At 39.1% G+C, this 18315-nt stretch overlaps 1 protein-coding gene across 1 annotated transcript; it reads right to left on the reverse strand.

Moving 5' to 3' along the window:
• Window positions 1–137: 137 nt before the first annotated feature.
• LOC117872217 (sterile alpha motif domain-containing protein 9-like) lies at window positions 138–16886 on the reverse strand. Its single transcript, XM_034760444.1, has 3 exons — window positions 16707–16886; window positions 12949–13027; window positions 138–6215 (listed from the first exon to the last, which is right to left on the reverse strand). The coding sequence occupies exons 2-3, from the start codon at window positions 12960–12962 to the stop codon at window positions 1388–1390; spliced, it is 4842 nt and encodes a 1613-aa protein (XP_034616335.1). The 5' UTR covers window positions 12963–13027; window positions 16707–16886; the 3' UTR covers window positions 138–1387.
• Between the last annotated feature and the right edge of the window lie 1429 nt (window positions 16887–18315).

Raw genomic sequence — 18315 nt, forward strand, 5'->3', positions numbered from 1 at the left:
TCTTGCATCTGAAGAAGTGAGGTTCTTACCCACGAAAGCTTATGCTCCCAATACTTCTGTTAGTCTCTAAGGTGCCACAGGACCCTCTGTTGCTTTTTACAGATTCAGACTAACATGGCTACCCCTCTGATACCAGAGGAGGTAAACCTTTAGACCTAGAAACATATGTGACAAGGGGTAAAATTTCAAAATTTCTTAAGTGATTTAGGAGCTTAAATTCTATTTTCAAACTCCTAAGTGCCTAAGTCCCTTTTGAAAATGGGACTTAGGCACTTTTGACATTTTTAACTCAGATCAATTTAAAATGGACCAGAAATAGTGATGTTCTTTCATTCAGTGCCTTGTAAGTCAAAACAGAAAATATTTCCATCCTTGCTTTGTACTATAGACCTAACTTTATTTCCAAATATCTCAGCAGAAGAGGAAGGGGAATGCTTGCTTTCTCCTGGAGTAAATATATTACAGTTATTGTTTATCTAAAACATGAGTATGTCAGAATACAGTTGTTATAGATATATTTTGCTGTAGATCAAAAGGTTATTTTCTTAGCTACCTGAAGGCCTGATCTCCCCTGCCTTGCACCTTGTATAGTCATTTACTCTTGTGCAAAGCTGGTGTAAAATGCTTCCATTTGATTTGGTAGCATTTTACACCCACAACATACAAGGTAAATTACTATATAAGGTAAAGGCAATGGAGAATCAGACCCTAATAGATCAATGTTCTATGCACATTCAATGTGTATAGGAGTATCAGCTTGGTGACCTAATGTTTCTAGGAAAATAGTAAAAATAATAAAAAAAAAAAACAGCTGGGAGCATAGGAGGGAGTGTATATAGCAGAAGATGACTGGGCTTTATAGCCATCATGGCATTTTAAAAACAAACCATGTTGGGGTCATTTTGTCTGCAAAGTTCTTTCCAGGCTGAATAATATCTTTCTTCGCATCAGCCATTCAAGAATCTTGCTTTGCATTAGCATGTCTGCATATCATACCACACTGCTCATATCTGGAAAAGTAGGAGAGGAGTTAGAGAGCTCTTCACTAAATGTGATGAGGCTGGAGGAATAGAAGAGGGAATTGCACAGAAATCCAGATGCTTACTTCTGAAGCTATGAATAAAGAAGTGTTAAGGCTAAAAAATGTATCTAAAAGGCTCCATGGATGTAGAATCATAGATTATCAGGGTTGGAAGGGACCTCAGGAAGTCATCTAGTCCAACCCCCTGCTCAAAGCAGGACCAATTCTAGACAGATTTTTAGCCCAGCTCCCTAATGGCTCCCTCAAGGATTGAGCTCACAACCCTGGGTTTAGTAAGCTAATACTCAAACCACTGAGCTATCCCTTCCCGCATTAGAGCATCTAATACTTTAATTATTCAAACTCTTAAATCATTTTTATGTCATATGCTATTGGACCATCCATGGAAAATCCCAGATAGAAAGACACTCTTTCTATGCTTTTGCCACTTCTGAGCTGGCCTAAGAAAGCAGGTCGCACTGGTATACTGATTTTTTCATCAATTCCATAGTCCACATAGACAAGATCATTTTCGACCTTGCCATGTAGACGAAGCAATAGATCTCGGACATCCTTTTCTTCCCATATGCATCCTTTCTGCCACAGGGAATGCAAGTCATGTACTTGGAGTGGACTGAAAAACTGATCTATTTTTCCTTTATGAACAAGCCTATTCAGACCTCTACTATTCCCAAGATAGAAATGAGCAACAGGCTGCTTGGAACGACACATTTGTCTGTATTGCCCTCTAAAAGACTTCTTCAGTGCTGTGACATACTTTTCCATTTGTCTGGAATCCTGATCTAATTGTTTTTGATTCTCTGGCCAGAATAATAAAGAGGCTAAGAAGTAAGGTTCTGAAAATCGATGCTCTAGACCTAATAGCTGTAGGATTTTTCTAAGCTGTGCTTTCAATTCATGAAGAGCACATATCTTCCTGGATTTAGGTTTAATACAACTGAGAACAATGTTTGCCAAAATGAAATTCTGCTTCTCCCTCAACAGGGGTCCCTGTGTGCCTTTTTCAATCAAAAATGTGTATTTATTCACTATGTCTTCCATTTTGCTTTCAGCTTTTTCATGACTGTTGAGGTACTCCAAAAGCCCAGAAAACCTGTCTGCTTTGGAAGCCTCCAAACTTCTCCTGCAGTGATCCTCCTGCCGAGGCAAACTGAGTTTTGAACTCATTGGATTGTCCCCCGATATCTCAGGATCCAAGTGGCAAAATATTTCTGCATATTTGTTGAAACATTCTCGAACCCTCTTACGTATTTTGAACTCCACACTTTCTTTTTCAATATTTCTTGGTTTCAGAAGGACAAAGTAGTTCTCAAAAAACTCAAATGCCTCCTTCAAACTTGAGCGCAAATTAGATAAATAACCACAGTAATAGTCAAGTGCAAACTTATATTCTTCACTTTCAGTGTCACTAGTTGCTGTTGGGATGGCATGCTTTCCTGACAAATATTGTAGCATATCTTCTTGGGACAATGTATTTTTTTTGTTGAAAAGAGGAGTACACCCAAGAATATCTATAGTGTACAGTCCAGTTTCTATCTCCCCCAAATAACCAGCTGTATTATAAGTATCATACCTCCGTTTAGACTTTTGGTGCTGCAAAGCTTCTCTTACATTGTCTGTACTTTCATTCTGTTGCTGGGATTCTTTAAAAGCCTCTGAAGCACACTTAGCAAGCTCTAGCAAACGTTTCAGGTCTTCAGCAGTTATGACCTTCCTTTTTGCATTTTCATCCACCCAATTTTTTACCTGACTTTTAAAAACTTGGCCTAAAGTATCTGATATATATGAATTGTTAGGAGCTTTTTTTTTGGCTTTTTTGGCCCACTCCAGTGCAGACCCAAAATTCTTGTCTATAATGTAGAAGTGTCTTGCTAAGGCTTGGCAAATGAATGGGTTTTGGCTAAATCGAATGGCTCCTTCACGTAACACGCTTTCAACTTCAGCACTACCTTCTTCCTTCTGTATTTTTTCAATTAATGGGGAAAACAATGTGTCTGCGTCATCTCCATGTTCTTTACGTTGTCTGGTAAGTAGCATACTTTGCACATCATCTAGAAGTTTGCTTCTTCCTAAGCCAGAATCATAAAATAAATTCTGTTTTAACAATTGCAGTGTTATTGCACTTTTAGTTAACCTATAGGTTAGGTTAAATTCTTCTAGACAGCAATTAGCGATCAGTGGGTGAATGATACGCACTCCTTTGTATGATCCATGTTCTTGCACCTGACTCTGTATTAGAATATTAGAACAAATTCCCATCTTGTCTTCTAAACTTTCTTTACCCCAATATTTACTGATTATTCCAAAGAAATCTTCACATTGCGATACTGAGATACTGGACTCCGTAACGTAAGAGTTTAATATTGCCAGGAAGGAAATAAGTTGTCCTTGTTTGCTGTTAATGTCCAAACCTTTCAGTGTGTTCTTGACCACATTTTTTATATACTCTGGATTAAATTGTTCTTTCATAATCATAAATGAATAGAAATCTTCAGGGTGCTGATGCTGCTGTTTAATTTCTTCCAGCTTCTTCTCAAAAGCCCGTTGCTCTTTGAAAGAAAGTTCATGTTTTAGATTAATGCTGTCTGATTGACTGCTCTTTGAGCTTTCCACAGGATTCTGAGATCTCATACAATTTATAATGATCACTACAGGGTTTTCATAGCTAATGCATTTTCCTACTATAGCTGTCTGAATTTCATGCTGCAGAAGGTAGACATTTTCTTGCTCTTCAAAATCATCTACAAGAAGTAATACTGGCAAGTAATCTTCTTGGTTGGTTGCGCCGTAGGTGATTAAAGTTGTTAACTGTGTTCCGATTTCTGCAAAATCAACAGTTTTATTTTTCAGAACGGCACATCTGAATTTCTTCCTTAGCTCCCAGAGAACATGCATAGCTAAAGTAGTTCCACCGCAGCCTGGAGAGTGATAAAGATTGATAACTTTTGATGGTTTTTGTGTAGAGGACTGGGATGAAGATTGAATCAACTCTTCAAGTTTTTCATAACTGTCCCTCTTGATAAAGGGGGAAGAATAGTTTTCAGAAGAGAAATAAAAATTCCACCATGACACTTTGCCACCCCGGTAAAAATGCTCTTCTTGAGATTTTCTGAATTCAGAAAATTGAGCTTTATCCTTTTCTATCTCTGTATCTTTGCATTCATTTTCACAAAGTATTTCCAATGCTGTCATGAAGTCTTCTTCCTTCTTTAGAAGAACAGTAGAAGAACCATTACATGGTAAAAGCCTCTGAGAAGACTGTGTCACAGATTTCAATTTAAGGATAGTACCGTTCACTGTTTGAAGGTTTAAATTAGCAACGCATCTCTCAGTAAGTTCATCTTGATTAATGGATCTAGCTTGCAGAAGATCTTTCCATATTTGGAATGTTTGTGAACCAATACAAATGCAGAGCATGTCTCCAAGCCCTCCCAGATCTTGGTAAAATGTGCAGAATGTTTCAATAAGGGGATCCCCTGGATCTTCCACTTTGGAGAGCAAAAGAAACACTACTAGAAACTTTCCTCTTTGCAGTACATCCGGATGTGAAAGAAATGAAATCAATTTCCTGACTTCAGCAGCCCTCTTTTGTTGCCACAAACTGGGATCTAAAGGTTGATATTTTTCATCATTAAGATCTGATCTGCCATTGCAGAAAATCCAGCTGGGCTGGTGATAGAGATTCAGATCTTCAATTATTACAGAAATTGTTTCCCCTTTCATTTGATACTGATTTGGAAAATGAAGGTTTGCACCTCGTTTTTCTCTGTATTTTTTGGCCACCCCGTTCTTTTCTGACTCAGAATCATACTCCAGCACAGCAAACCATTTTACTTCCTGCAAAAAATCTAAATGCTGTGTTTGAAGAGGATGGCACTTGTTTGTTACTAATATATACCAGTCATAATAGGAATTATCCAGCAAGTCCCTGTTACCTGTGAGTAGGCTAATCAGCTTTCGACCCTCATTCTCTTTCTTCTTTCGTTTTTCTCTGTGTTCTTCCTCTGCTGCTTTTCGACGATCTGCTGCAGATGTAATCTTGGACTTAAATGACTGGAGTTCTTTTGGATTATTAAAAATGTTTTTAGAGCTGGGTCCATCCCGTATAAATAAAGACTGTTCCCAAGTTTTGGTCTTAAAATTGTAATTATTTATATGGAAATATTTTGTTTGACATATAGAGTGTTTTGGAACTACATCTACTTCAATGACAAATGTATTTGATGGAGTGTTATTTTGCAATAATACTTCCACAAATCTAGGTGCCCTAATGCAGTCTTTTGCAATACGGACAAAACTTTGATCAAAGTACTTTTCAATTTTTTCATTAAAATAGTCAATAAATTCATCTTTACTGCTTAGTTTCACTCCTATAATTTCCCCGTGTGGCTGGTTGCTTACTCCAAAATGAATAGTACCATTAGTGCGGGAATTCATACATGCAGCAGCAAATCTAAAGGTTTCATTGCTAAATTTCAGCTTAATATCCTCTTCTGTTGCTTTCTCCGTGTTTGTGAACAGTTTGAACTCATGTGCTGGCTCAATGAGATTCAGTGGCCCTGTTTCAGGGACATTAAGAATATAGTGCTGTATATAACGACGACTATCATGAAACTCATCAAAAGGATATGGCAAACAGTTTTGTCTGGTTGGATGTTGATTATTTTCCAGTAATTTCTTTGATTTATCTTCTGCTTCACCTAACTTATTTTCTGTTCTATCTGTGAGCATAGACTCTATAGACTTTGTGCATTCAGATAATCTAAGTTCTTGTGACTCACTGGCATCTGCTGACTTTGAGTTTCCTTTATTTTTTTCATCTTGCTTTGCACTTCCTCCATCTTCCTTCTCCATTAAATATTTTTCATCATGAGTCTTTTCACTATCTTCTTGTCTAACTGTCTGAGCTGTGCTTTCAACTAGAAAGTTACATTTCAATGCATTCATAATTTGAAGAGCTGGGCCATACGTTATGCCTATATCTGTAAAATGTTCTTTAGTAAACAGCTTCAAGGCTGAACCTGTCACATCTTGGCTAAACAAGATTTCACCATATTTCTGGTCAATCTTAAGTTCTTCAGTTACCCAGTGTTTTACTTGTTCTTTTGTCCAGTCATCAATATTTGGAGACAGATTTGGTTGCTCACTCTTCGCAAGGTTTTTAACTTTAGCCCTTGAAAAAAAAAAGAGAAGATAACCAAAACTGTTATCTATTACAGTATATTAGTTTTTAAAAGCTCTTTAAAATCATATTCCATCAAATTCCTTCATTAATAGTATCTGAAATATAATATAAAGAAACACTTAGTCTACATGGAGAAGATAATAATAATGCCTTGCTCTTCTATAGAGTTTAAGGCACTACATATGTCAAACAGATTAGCTTTAGTATTATTGCAAAAAAAATTAAGATATTTCACTTTGCAGTCCCCGGTTTAAATTAAATTAAGGTCAATAATAAACAACATTTGTGAGTCTCTGATAGCCATATGGTGGCCTATATCAAATGAGTTGGAAGCTTTGGTCCCTTTGTTGGTCAACAGATGTTCATACCACAAACTCCATTGTCACAATTGGATAGAATTGGTATTATGTTTGTAGTCTCAGCAGGCAAACCACTGGTGAGGTGGTTTGGGGAGTCCTGTACTCCTCTCCCAGTGCTTAGTTCAGTGGTGTCCAACCTTTTCGGCCCGAAGGCCAAATTCATTATTTAAAAAATAAGAGCCCACAATCAATAGTTTAAGACAAATATTCTCCTCTGTTCCACTCCTTTTGCACCATACAGACAGTGCAAAGGGATCACAAAACACTCATAAGTCCCCTGCTGGGGAATCCTCCAATAGGTATAGAGTCAACATAGCTATCTCCTATTATAGTCTCACCACAATTGCAGGTGCAGGATGTGTTTCAGAGTGAGGAAAGACTTGTCAGATGGTGAGAAGAAATGGCTGAGACGTGCTGTGCTCTTTAATCCCTTGAGGATCAGAAGCAGCTGGTTCAGGTCAGAGCAGCCCTCTGCCAGAGAATCAAGTAGTTATAACTGATAGTTTGGTCTCAGATTCTCTTCCTCTTCCTAGGTTGCCCTGGTTGGCTGTGTGGGAGAGAAGAGCCACCCTTTGCTAGGCACTCTTCTAGGCACAGTAAGAGCCAGTTTAAATCCTGTCACCTGCTCTTCCTCGGGCTTCCACAACCCAGCAGCAAAATAGGCAATGGAGCATTCAAAGCTACACTTTCCTCCTACACAAGAGGAATTGGAAAATTCTCACCGATGAGAAGAATTTTGTTATAATTGGCATTACTGAAGCCTGGTGGGATGATCTGCATAACTGGAATGTTAAAATCACTGGTTACAACCTATTTAGGAAGGATAGAGCGACTCAAAGAGGCTGGGGATGGCACTCTACATTATCAACACCATTATCTGCTTTAGAGTCATTGATAAATCAGAACATCAGGATCCCGAATGCATATGAATCAATGTACTAACTAACAAAGCCCAAGAAGGGTGCTTCCTAGTCTTTGTTACAGACCACTGCATCAAAATAGAGAACAGGGTGAGTAGTTCTTTAAGTTGCTGTCTGTAATTTGTGGAAAGAAAAAATTGCGTTATCACAGGGGACTTCAATTTCGGATACATGGTGGAGGTCTCATTACAGCCAGTGGCAAAACAACATTAGAATTTCTAAACATTACAGATGATAATTTTCTTATGCAAAATGTGCAGCACCCCACACGAGGTAATTTTTTGGACCTCATTATGCTAGATATAGCTGTAATAGGGAGCTGCAATAGGGAGGGGACAGCTCCTAGCAGAACATCTCCTGGGATTGTGGAGGAAGTGGTGGGCTGCATTTGGAAAGGTAGCACCTCCTACCTCCTCAGTGTAGTGACAGGGCTGATTCAAACACTTAAGTTTAGAAACCACAGACTGCAGTTTGAGGGATGGGCATAATTCAATTCACAATCAAATACAAGTTTTCTTCTTAACACAGTCACCCCGGAGGGACAAAATTTAGAGCCTTGAGGGGCACAGGTTGCTGGACACCATTGCTTTAGGTATTCTTTAGATAAGCTAAAGTTTTAGTTTTCATTCATGTCTATCCAGCACCTTTCACAAGCAAAACATTAAGTAAAATAAAATAAAAACGAATAACAAAGCAAAGAGACTGGGAATACCTAAAGAAAGTGGGTCTGATCTCATTTACACTGGTTTTACTGTGTTGTACTCACTTCACTTCTATAGAGTTAATCCTAATTTACGCTTTCTGATAGAGCTTTCCATTGCAAAGCTGCCGATGCTTAAACATTGAAGACAGTAAGTGATGGGCTGTCTGAGGGTGGTAGTAACCTCACTAATGGGAAGGGTATAGTCAGGTAAAGGGGATGGATATAAAAGAGGAGAGAGAGAAGGACAATTGGGGAGAGGGGGGCCAGAGGAGAAGCTGTAGTAAGTTCCCTGTCTTTGGAAAGGGGCCTGATAGAAGGCCAAAGAGTCTGGAAAGGCAGGAAGCAGACAGTCTGTTCCTGAGGTGAGCCTGAGAGAAGACCAGGAGCTGCTTGTATCATGATCAGTGGAACTGGAGTCAGAAGGCCCATGTGGAACCTGTGTGCTTACCACAAAGGAAAATTCCAGTGGCACTATGAATTCCATTATGCAAGGAACTGGAAAGTCTGCAGAGCAGGGGTATCGTAGCACATTTAGAGACCAGTACAGCTTGGATAAACAGCATGGTTGTGGTAAAGAAGCCATCAGGCAAATTAGGCATCTGCATAGAACCCAAGTCACTGCATCAGGCATTGAAAAGATGCCACTATCCACTGCCCACAATTGATGACATCTTACCAGAACTCTCCAAAGTCGGAATCTTTATAGTCTGTAATGTGAGGAATGGGTTTTGGCACAAAAACCAGGGTAAAGAGTCCAGCATGCTGATAACCTCTGCAATACCATCTGCAGAGGTGTTGCAGAGAAGACTCACCTAAGTGCTTGAAGAACTGCCTGGGGTGAAAATAATTGCAGATGATATCCTCATTGTAGGTGAAAAAAGCAATGATACAGAAGATGAACAAGATCATAACAGAAACCTATAAACATTTTTACAGCAATGCAGGCAGGGTGGATAAAAATCAATGATTTTTTTTATTTAAATCGGATTATTTTGATAAAATGCTTTTTGAGGAAAAAACATAGTTTTAATTAAGATACATTATAGTTCAAAGATATCTCATCATGGAATTGGGATTATAAATTCTAATTCTATAGCATGAGACAGTTTATTCAAGTAATGTTTAAGAAAAGTTTTGTAAATGCGTTCCAGTAGTTCATGGATTAGGGACTCAATTTTATGGGGTTCCAGGGGCTTCTGTATAGATTATTTAGGTTAATCTTTCTATCTACCCAATGGACTCAGTGCTCAGTCTAGAAGATACTATCAGAGATGCTTAGTTTTGCAATTCTCAAACTATGGATTTGTGTCTCCAGAGATACCATGCTTGTTAACAACAAAAATGTTTTTAAATAAATAAATAAATAAATAATATATAGAGGTGAGAAATAACAGACCTCAACTCTATTGCCCCTCTGCAAATTTGTGTACACAGAGTCAATCCCTTACCTCTCTCTAAAAGTGCAAAGTTTTAAAAAGTTCAATGAATAGAAGATTGTTGTGGGTGGAATAGATCTGGACAAGGAGAAGTCTGGAGATAAATGTGAGAAGGGAGGGACAAGCAGTAGAAACAAAAGTGAAACTGTTTGAGCAGCATATTCCAGAAGTCTTGAGGTCTTTCTGAGTGTAGCCTTCATTGATTTGAGATCTACCATATCATTCTCCCACTAGGAGAGAAAATTTATAATGGCAGCAGGCCGTAAAAGAGACCCAGTTTGGGAATAAGAACCATTCAAGAAATATATGTTTGCTGATGATGTTTTAAAGAAAGTCACACCAGTGAACTGGTGGAATTCACTTAAGCACTTGGATTCAGAGACTGTTGAAGTGATAATCTCACTTTTAACAGCAGTAGCTTCTTCTGCCGGTGTAGAAGAATATTTTCTTCTTTTGGACTAATTCATTCCAAATTGAGAAATCGTTTGGGCCCTGAAAAAGCAGGAAAGCTAGTTTTTCTTTTCCAGATTATGAACAAACAGGAAAATGAAGGCGAAGACGACTGAGTTAGCTGCAGAAGCCAATATTTTAAGTTTCTCATGTTGACCTGGCTGACGTAGTCAATTTAATTTTTTTTTAATATTCAATTTAATTATTTTAGTTAATATTTTTTTAACAAAAACAAAGCTGATTTAAAAAAACTTGAATGTTTAACTAAATTCAAAAATTCATATGCTTGTTTTGTTAAAATATATGTTTGCTGTAAAAAAAAAATCCAGAATACATAACGTTGTTTTTTAGTTAAATAAAACAATTTAAATGTCTGATGATGTTCATCTCCTAATACAGCATGGCAAGAAAATCCTCCAAATATTAATGATTAACCTGTTGAATTGGAGATAATTCACCTCCCAGTGATTTCATAAATATCTGCTTTAATTACTTTGGTAAATGAAATAACCAAACAATCATTCATTTTCTGATATAGCTGTAAAACTAATCTGAAAAGTTTTCAAAATAAATCCCTTAAAAATGTATAGTGTGTACCTTCTAAAAATGAAACCTACATCTATCTCTGAGTTGTGAAGAATATGTATTAAGGTTATAACAACTAACAAAAATGCACTTTTATCTAGAAATCCATGGTTAAATCGAGTCTTCCTGACTAGTGATTTAAATCAAATCCACCCTGAATGCAGGTACAAGAATGTAAAACTCAGCCCAGAAAAATTGCAACTCAAACAATATTTGGTGACATACATTGGACATCTGCTCACATCAGAGGAACTGAAAGCAGTAAGCAGATCCCAGCAAGATCAAGGCAGTCAGAGACATGCCAGCTTCAGTGGATGTGAAAAGAGTACATCACTTCATAGGAATGATAAATTATCTGTCCATGTTCTCTTCACACCTGGCTGCAGTAACAGAACCCATATGTCAGCTGGAGACCGTCACTCCTGTGAGGATCCAGCCATTAGAGAGACACCAGAAAGAGGGGACTAAAGGAGTTATGAGGAGTGCAGTGGCAAAATGACTATGCAAGAGGGACATGCAAGAGGGACAAGAGATCCAAAGGAATAGGAGACACTTATGAGCCAGCAGACACCACACCTAGAGAAGGCATACAGAGCTACAGAGATCATCACAGGATGCAGAGATGGAGAACCATTTGGAAGTCAATCCCACAAGGAGGGAGAAGACTCCACAGAGTAAGAGTTTGCTAGACTTGGAGACAGGTGATATGGAGACAGAAAGAGGTCACTCCCAGTGTGGTCACCTGTTGAGCAGACCCAACTATCTCAAAGACTATGCAATCAGCTGAATCTGTGGTAAAGGCAAGACTCCAACTCGGCTATGTTCTAGCAACCTCTGGCCGAAGGGATACAGGGTGAGGATCTGGGTGTCAATAATTTGTTTTTAATGTTTATATTAAAATATCTGTAAAGTATGGAAGATGTTGTATGATCAGTAGAATTGGAGTCATAGGGCCCAGGCTTCCTGGAGGGACTGTTACTGAGGGAAACAGGCAATATGAGGAACTGGTCTGGAAGCAACACAACCATATGGACAGAGCAGTGCACAGGATTTCATAGAGTTCCACTTGTTCAACTTAACCTGCATTCAGCATCACTCTTTGCTAATGAAACACTGCTGGGGGATGATGGCTTGCCTGAACCCTTGGGAAGGTGGATAACTATGACAGCCCTAGACTGTGCGGTGGAGTGAAATGAAGAACAGGAGCCTGTGGACCAATGTGAGGACATTTCATTATAGCTGACCCTTGCCTGCGAGGGAAAGCGTGGCCAGCTGAGATCGACTGGGGCTGAAGGTTTAGTTGTCTACATATTTTTGTTGGACTTGTGGCCCTAGAAGGATTAAACTCTTGAATGTGTCTTGGCCAGAGGGTCAGGCCACTGTTACAGCTGGAATAGGCTGAAAAACACAAGGGAAACTAAGGCACAGTGGTGGCTATTCCACATTCAGCCACCGATGGGTGGGTTGGGATGGAAAAACTGTGACATCCTATGACATGCGATCGTAATTCTCAGCCAACAAAGACTACAGATTTTGATGTTGATATTTCTTGCTTTATTCTTTAACTGATGCTACCAAGTGCTATTATATCAAACTAGGATCCAAATTTCACTATCAAATTTTGTAAGTTTCTGCGCATTCTGCTTTGTCTGGAGATGAAATGCTTTGTCTATGGCATATTGCCCTCTGTCAGACAGAGAGAGATAAGCATATGGATCACACTTTCGTGACCATTTTGTATAGTTATGTCAATTATAGACCAGATGGTTTGTACGTTCGTACGCACTGTAGAGTAAACAGGAGAAAAGAGAATTTTTCTTACATTTTTCTTCAATATTTTGTCTGTTATTTTTAGAAATGGGGCCTGAATTGTAAACTTTGGATCTGAATCTACTGGAGATGAGATTTGGGTTGGGATCAGCTCCAGTTAATTCCAATATGAAAAGGCATGACAGAGGGAGGTGGCAGCACTAGAGCAGAGATTAATGCTGGAAAGATAGCCAGAAGAAATTGAAAAAGGCATAGATCACTAGTGGGAGAAGGAGACAAACAATCACCTAATTTAAACATATTTTAAACTTTCTACAGCTTTCCAGTGTGCCTTGCTCTGTGGCCAAGTAGCTGTGACCAAACTGAATTTCCACATTACCCTCTTTCCTTCACTGAGCTCAGGGGAATCTTGGGCTATTTGTACTAAATTATTACTCCCTGATCGAATCATTTGCAGCTACGGCTGCTAAATCAGTGGCACCAGTCAGCTCAATGTACCTTTTTTTCCCCATAATGGAATTCTTCTGAATGAAGAGTTTTCTTCTTAGTCTTTTTCAGTGAAGAGAATTCCTGCATGCTAAAATAAAAGGAACAATATATTATCTAAGCTTCCCTAGCAGCATAATTTCTCAGGCTGCCTATCTCCACCACTCCATAGATACAAGTACAGGCACGATTCTGGGACTTACTGCTTCAAGGACTGGAGAAGTGCATGGCATGCCATAGAATGAAGCCACTCTTCTGGCTCCAGTCCAGGTTTTATGGGCTTGGGGACAGGTGGCAAGCATGCCATGGAGCCATTGCTTCCGCATCTCTTATCCTTTGCACAGATCCATCTGACCTGGCGCCACTCTTTTCACATTACATGAGGTGAAGGGACAAAATCAACCTCTATGTTAGTAAAATATCTTGTAAACCTATGATGCTATATAATTGATTATTAACAATACTAAAAGTATAGCACTTATTTTATAAAGAGCATTCTCTAAAAACAAGTTTGCTTGTTTTCTTTTCACTCCTCAGGACTTAAGTTGCTTTATTATCAAGTTTATTTTATCATCACAGACATAAAACTGAAATTCTTGTAAAGGACATTAAAATGGAAAAACACATAGTGGCAGGGAGACTATTTTCAGCCTAGAAAGTTAGAATCAGAGAAATGTAGGGGTGGAAGGGACCTCGAGAGGTCATCTAGTCTGGCCACCTGAACTGAGGCAGGACCAAGTATACCTAGACCATCCCTGACAGGTATTTGTATAACATGTTCTTAAAGAACTCCAGTGATGGGGATTCCACATCCTCCCTTGGAAGCCTATTCCAGTGCTTAAGTATCCCTGTAGATAGATAGCTATTCCTAACATCTAACCTAAATCTCCCTTTCTGTGGATTAAGCCAATTACTTCTTGTCCTATCTTTGGTGGACAATGAGAACAATTGAACACTATCCTCATTATAAAGCCCTTGCCATATTTGAAGACTGTTATCAAGTCTCCCCCAATCTTCTTTACTCAACATTCCCAATTTTTTTTAACCTTTCCTCATAGGTCAGGTTTTCTAAACCTTTTATCATTTTTCTTGCTCTCCTCTGGACTCTCTTCAATTTGTCCACAGTGAAGGGATAGCTCAGTGGTTTGAGTATTGGCTTACTTAAACCCAAGGTTGTAAGCTCAATCCTTGAGGGGGTCATTTAGGTATCGGGGGGGGAAAAATCTGTCAGGTGACAGTACTTGGTCCTGCTAGTAAAGGCAGGGGACTGGACTTGCTGACCTTTCAAGGTCCCTTCCAGTTCTATAAGATAGGAATATATCTTTCTTAAAGTGCTACCTAGAACTGGTCACAGTACTCCAGCTGAGGCCTCACCAATGCCAGGTAGAGTGGGCCAATTACCTCCTGTGTCTTACATATGACACTCCTGTTAATACATCACAGAATATTAGCCTTTTCTATAACTACATCACATCATTGACTCGTATTCAATTTGTGATACACTATAACCCCCAGATCCTTTTCAGCAGTACTATCGCTAGCCAGTTATTCACAATTTTGTTAGTTGTACATTTGATTTTTCCTTCCTAAGTGAAGCACTTTGAACTTGTCTTTATTTAATTTCATCTTGTTGATTTCAGACCAGTTCTGCAATTTGTCAAGGTCCTTTTGAATTCTAATCCTGTTTTCCAAACTGCTTGCAACCCCTCCCAGCTTGTCACCTGCCGATTTTATAAGCATACTCCCAACTCCATTATCCAGGTCATTAATGAACATATTGAATAGTACCAGATACAGGAGAGTCCCCAGCTGGACCCAATTAGATATGTCCCTCAGTTTGACAGCACACCATTGATAACTACTCTTTGAATACCGTCTTTGAACCAGTTTTGCGCCCACCTTATAGTAATTTCATTTAAACCAAATTTCCCTATTTTGCTTATGAAAATGTCACATGGGACTGTGTCAAAAGCCTTACTAAAATCAAGATATCTCACAATTACAGCTTCCCCCCCCCATCCAATAGGCCTGTAACTGTGTCAAAGAAGGATATTAGGTTGGTTTGGCACGATTTGTTCTTGATAAATCCCTTTTGGCTGTTACTTATAACTCTGTCATCTTCTAAGTACTTACAAATTGTTTGTTTAATAATTTGTTCCAGTATCTTCCCAGGTATCAAAGTTAGACTGAATGGGCTACTGTTCCTCAGGTCCTCTTTGTTCTCCTTTTCAAAGATATGTTCTGTGTTTGTCCTTCTCCAGTCCTCTGGGTCCTCACTTGTACTTCATGAGTTATTGCTAATGGTTCCAAGATGGCTTCAGCTAGTTCTTTAAGTTCCTTACGATGAATTTCATCAGGCCCTGCTAACTTGAATGCATTTAACTTATCTAAATATTTGTAAACCTGTTCTTGTCCTATTTTGACTTGCATCCCTTTTACCCTGCTGTTAATATCAATTGTATTAAGTGTCTGGTCACAGTTAACCTTTTGAGTGAAGACAGAAGCAAAATAGGCATTAGGCTCCTCAGCCTTCTTGATGTCATCAGTTATTAGCTTTCCTTCCCCACGAAGCAGTGGACCTACATTGTTCTTTGTCTTTCTCTTGCTCCTAGTGATTTATAGAACTTCTTCTTATTGCCTTTTATGTCTCTTGCTAGGTGTAACTCATTCTGTGTCTTAGCCTTTCTGATTTTGTCCCTACATGCTTGTGCTGTTCTTTTGTATTTATCCTTAGTAATTTGTCCACGTTTCCACTTTTTGCAGGCTTCTTTTTTGATTTTCAGGTCATTGAAGAGCTCATATTGGATCCATAGTGGCCTCATACTATTTTTCCTATCTTTCCTTTTCACTGGGATACTTTGCTGTTGTGCCTTTAATATTGTCTCCTTGAGAGCTCCTGAACTCCTTTTCCCCTTAGATTTTCTTCCCCTGGACCTTACCTACCTGTACTGTGAGTTTGTTAAAAGTCTGCTGTGCTATTCTATCTCCTTCCTTTCCTTAGAATCATGAATCTATCATTTCATGATCCGTTTCGCTCAAATTTCCTTCAAACATCAGATTTGTAACCAATTCCTCCCTATTAGAATCAAATCTGAAATGGCTGTCCCACTGATTATTTCCTTCACCTTCTGAAACAAAATGTTGCTCCCAATACATTTCCAAAAAGTAATTTGAATGTTATCATTTCACGAACCAGAATTCACCTTTGCAATACAGGTGCAGCTTATATTATTATTACACTTAAATATAATTATTTAAAAACAAATACTGTTTATTTCTTTATTTGGAAAATACATAGTGAAAGAGATGTCTGAAGCTGGATGGTTTAAGTTTCATTTTCTAGGTTCGCTGTAATGCTGCTCAGTTTCATTTACTAACCAGCATTACAGGAAATGAAACTAAAAAATAACAAAAATAATGCTGGAGTGTGAATAATTTGCTGTTGAAAGTAAAAATCTCCTGTTTTTGCAATAGCAAGTTTGCAACATCATTACTGTAGCATAGTATCTTTCAGTTAGGAAGTTCCATTGAATTATTCATTATACTCACTTCTGCAGCTACTACTAATAGCTCTTTCAGTAGGAAAAAAGGTTGAGTAGAATATCACCTTTTATCCCACTATAGCTTCTGTCTAATATTTTGATAAAATAGTTTCACCAAAAAGGAGCAAATTCAAAATAAGCCATTATCTGGTTTAGCGTTGCATAAAGTATTTTAAGTTATATGCATCTTCTTTGCCTCTTAGAGCTAAAAACTGATAATGCACTTACCAAGATTGTCATTCAACCTCCTTCATATAGTAGCTGGAGAAACGTGTTTATTCAGGTAGGAAAATTTGTTAAATGGTTGTTTCTTCTAACCAGCTACAAGATGAAATTATTTCAAAACCAATATCTTCTTGTTGCAGTAAGGGTCTGGCACACACAGGAAAGCTAGCAACAAACTGAAATGTTATTTCCTGGTATGCAAGCTAGCAATAAACTGAAACGTTATTTCCTGATATGCACTTGTGTAACCTTTTATCACCCAATCACATGACAGGAGCTAGTGTTCACTCCTCTAGAGGTTACGGGTGCACCTTCCCTTAAAAAACAAAACAAAACAAGCAAGTAAATAATCACTGTCTCTGAACCTCAGTGACTTTCTGATCACAAAGCCAGATTTTGTCTCAAAATATTTCTTTCTGAGAGGGGCTGAAACAGTCATAAGGACTCATCTGCATAGTAGAGCACTGGTGCTGCTGGACTGACACACCCCACCGTGCCCGCTGTCATGTGGGCAATTGGAGCCACATGCTTGCACTACTCCCCATGTAGTGCCATAAGAGGGTGGTCTGGTGAAGACAGATTCACAACAATTCGTGGAGAATGTGGGCAATCACCCCTGGTATAAGGCAAAATGGTGATGATTCAAAAACCCAAACACCTAAAACCACACCTCTAAGGGAGGAGACAACTTCAAAAAAACATGGACCTGGATAGATTATTAAAATGGGCTATGGAGAACTGGCAGCAGGCCACCCAAGAGCAGCAATAGCTGCTGGAACACTTACGTACCCAACAACAGCAGCAGATGGCACAACCGCTGTTACCGGAAGATTTGTATTCAATTATACTATACCAATGATGTTGCCTAAAACACTTCTTTTAATTTAAAACCTTTCCTTTATAACCATCTAAACTGGTAACCAAGGTTGTGGTTCGCCCCAAAGGAATTGCCAAGGAAAGCTGCAGCTAGCTCGCTTTCCCTTGAAAGGACACGGATACAGCCCTCCAATCACGAATAGACAAGTAAGCAGCAAATCTTCAAAAACAAAATAATATTTATTTAGAAATGAGTGCTTACAGTAAAAAGAATAGAGCTAGAAATAATAAGGGTTACAGTTAAAGGGACTGAAGCAGCACAGCAAATAAAGATGCAACACCACGGTAAAAATGTCAATTAACTCTATAGCATGTAACAATATAACAATGTAATCGTTTACTTGATACTATATACCAGATAACAATAAACACATAGCAATGTATCAATCAAATATTCAATACTAAATACTTAAAACTAAACATCCAGTAAGCCAGGGGTCGGCAACGTTCGGCACGCGGCTCGCCAGGGTAAGCACCCTAGCGGGCCAAGCCAGTTTATTTACCTGCTGACGCGGCAGGTTCGGCCGATCGCGGCCCCCACTCGCCGCGGTTCGCCGTCCCAGCCCAATGCGGGCGGCGGGAAGCGGCACGGGCCAAGGGATGTGCTGGCCGCGGCTTCCCGCCGCCCCCATTGGCCTGGGACAGCGAACTGCGGCCAGTGGGGGCCGCGATCGGCCGAACCTGCCGCGTCAGCTGGTAAATAAACTGGCCTGGCCCGCTAGGGTGCTTACTCTGG

Source organism: Trachemys scripta, chromosome 2 (genome assembly GCF_013100865.1).
Source record: "Trachemys scripta elegans isolate TJP31775 chromosome 2, CAS_Tse_1.0, whole genome shotgun sequence".
In the NCBI taxonomy this organism is placed as follows: Eukaryota; Metazoa; Chordata; order Testudines; family Emydidae; genus Trachemys; species Trachemys scripta.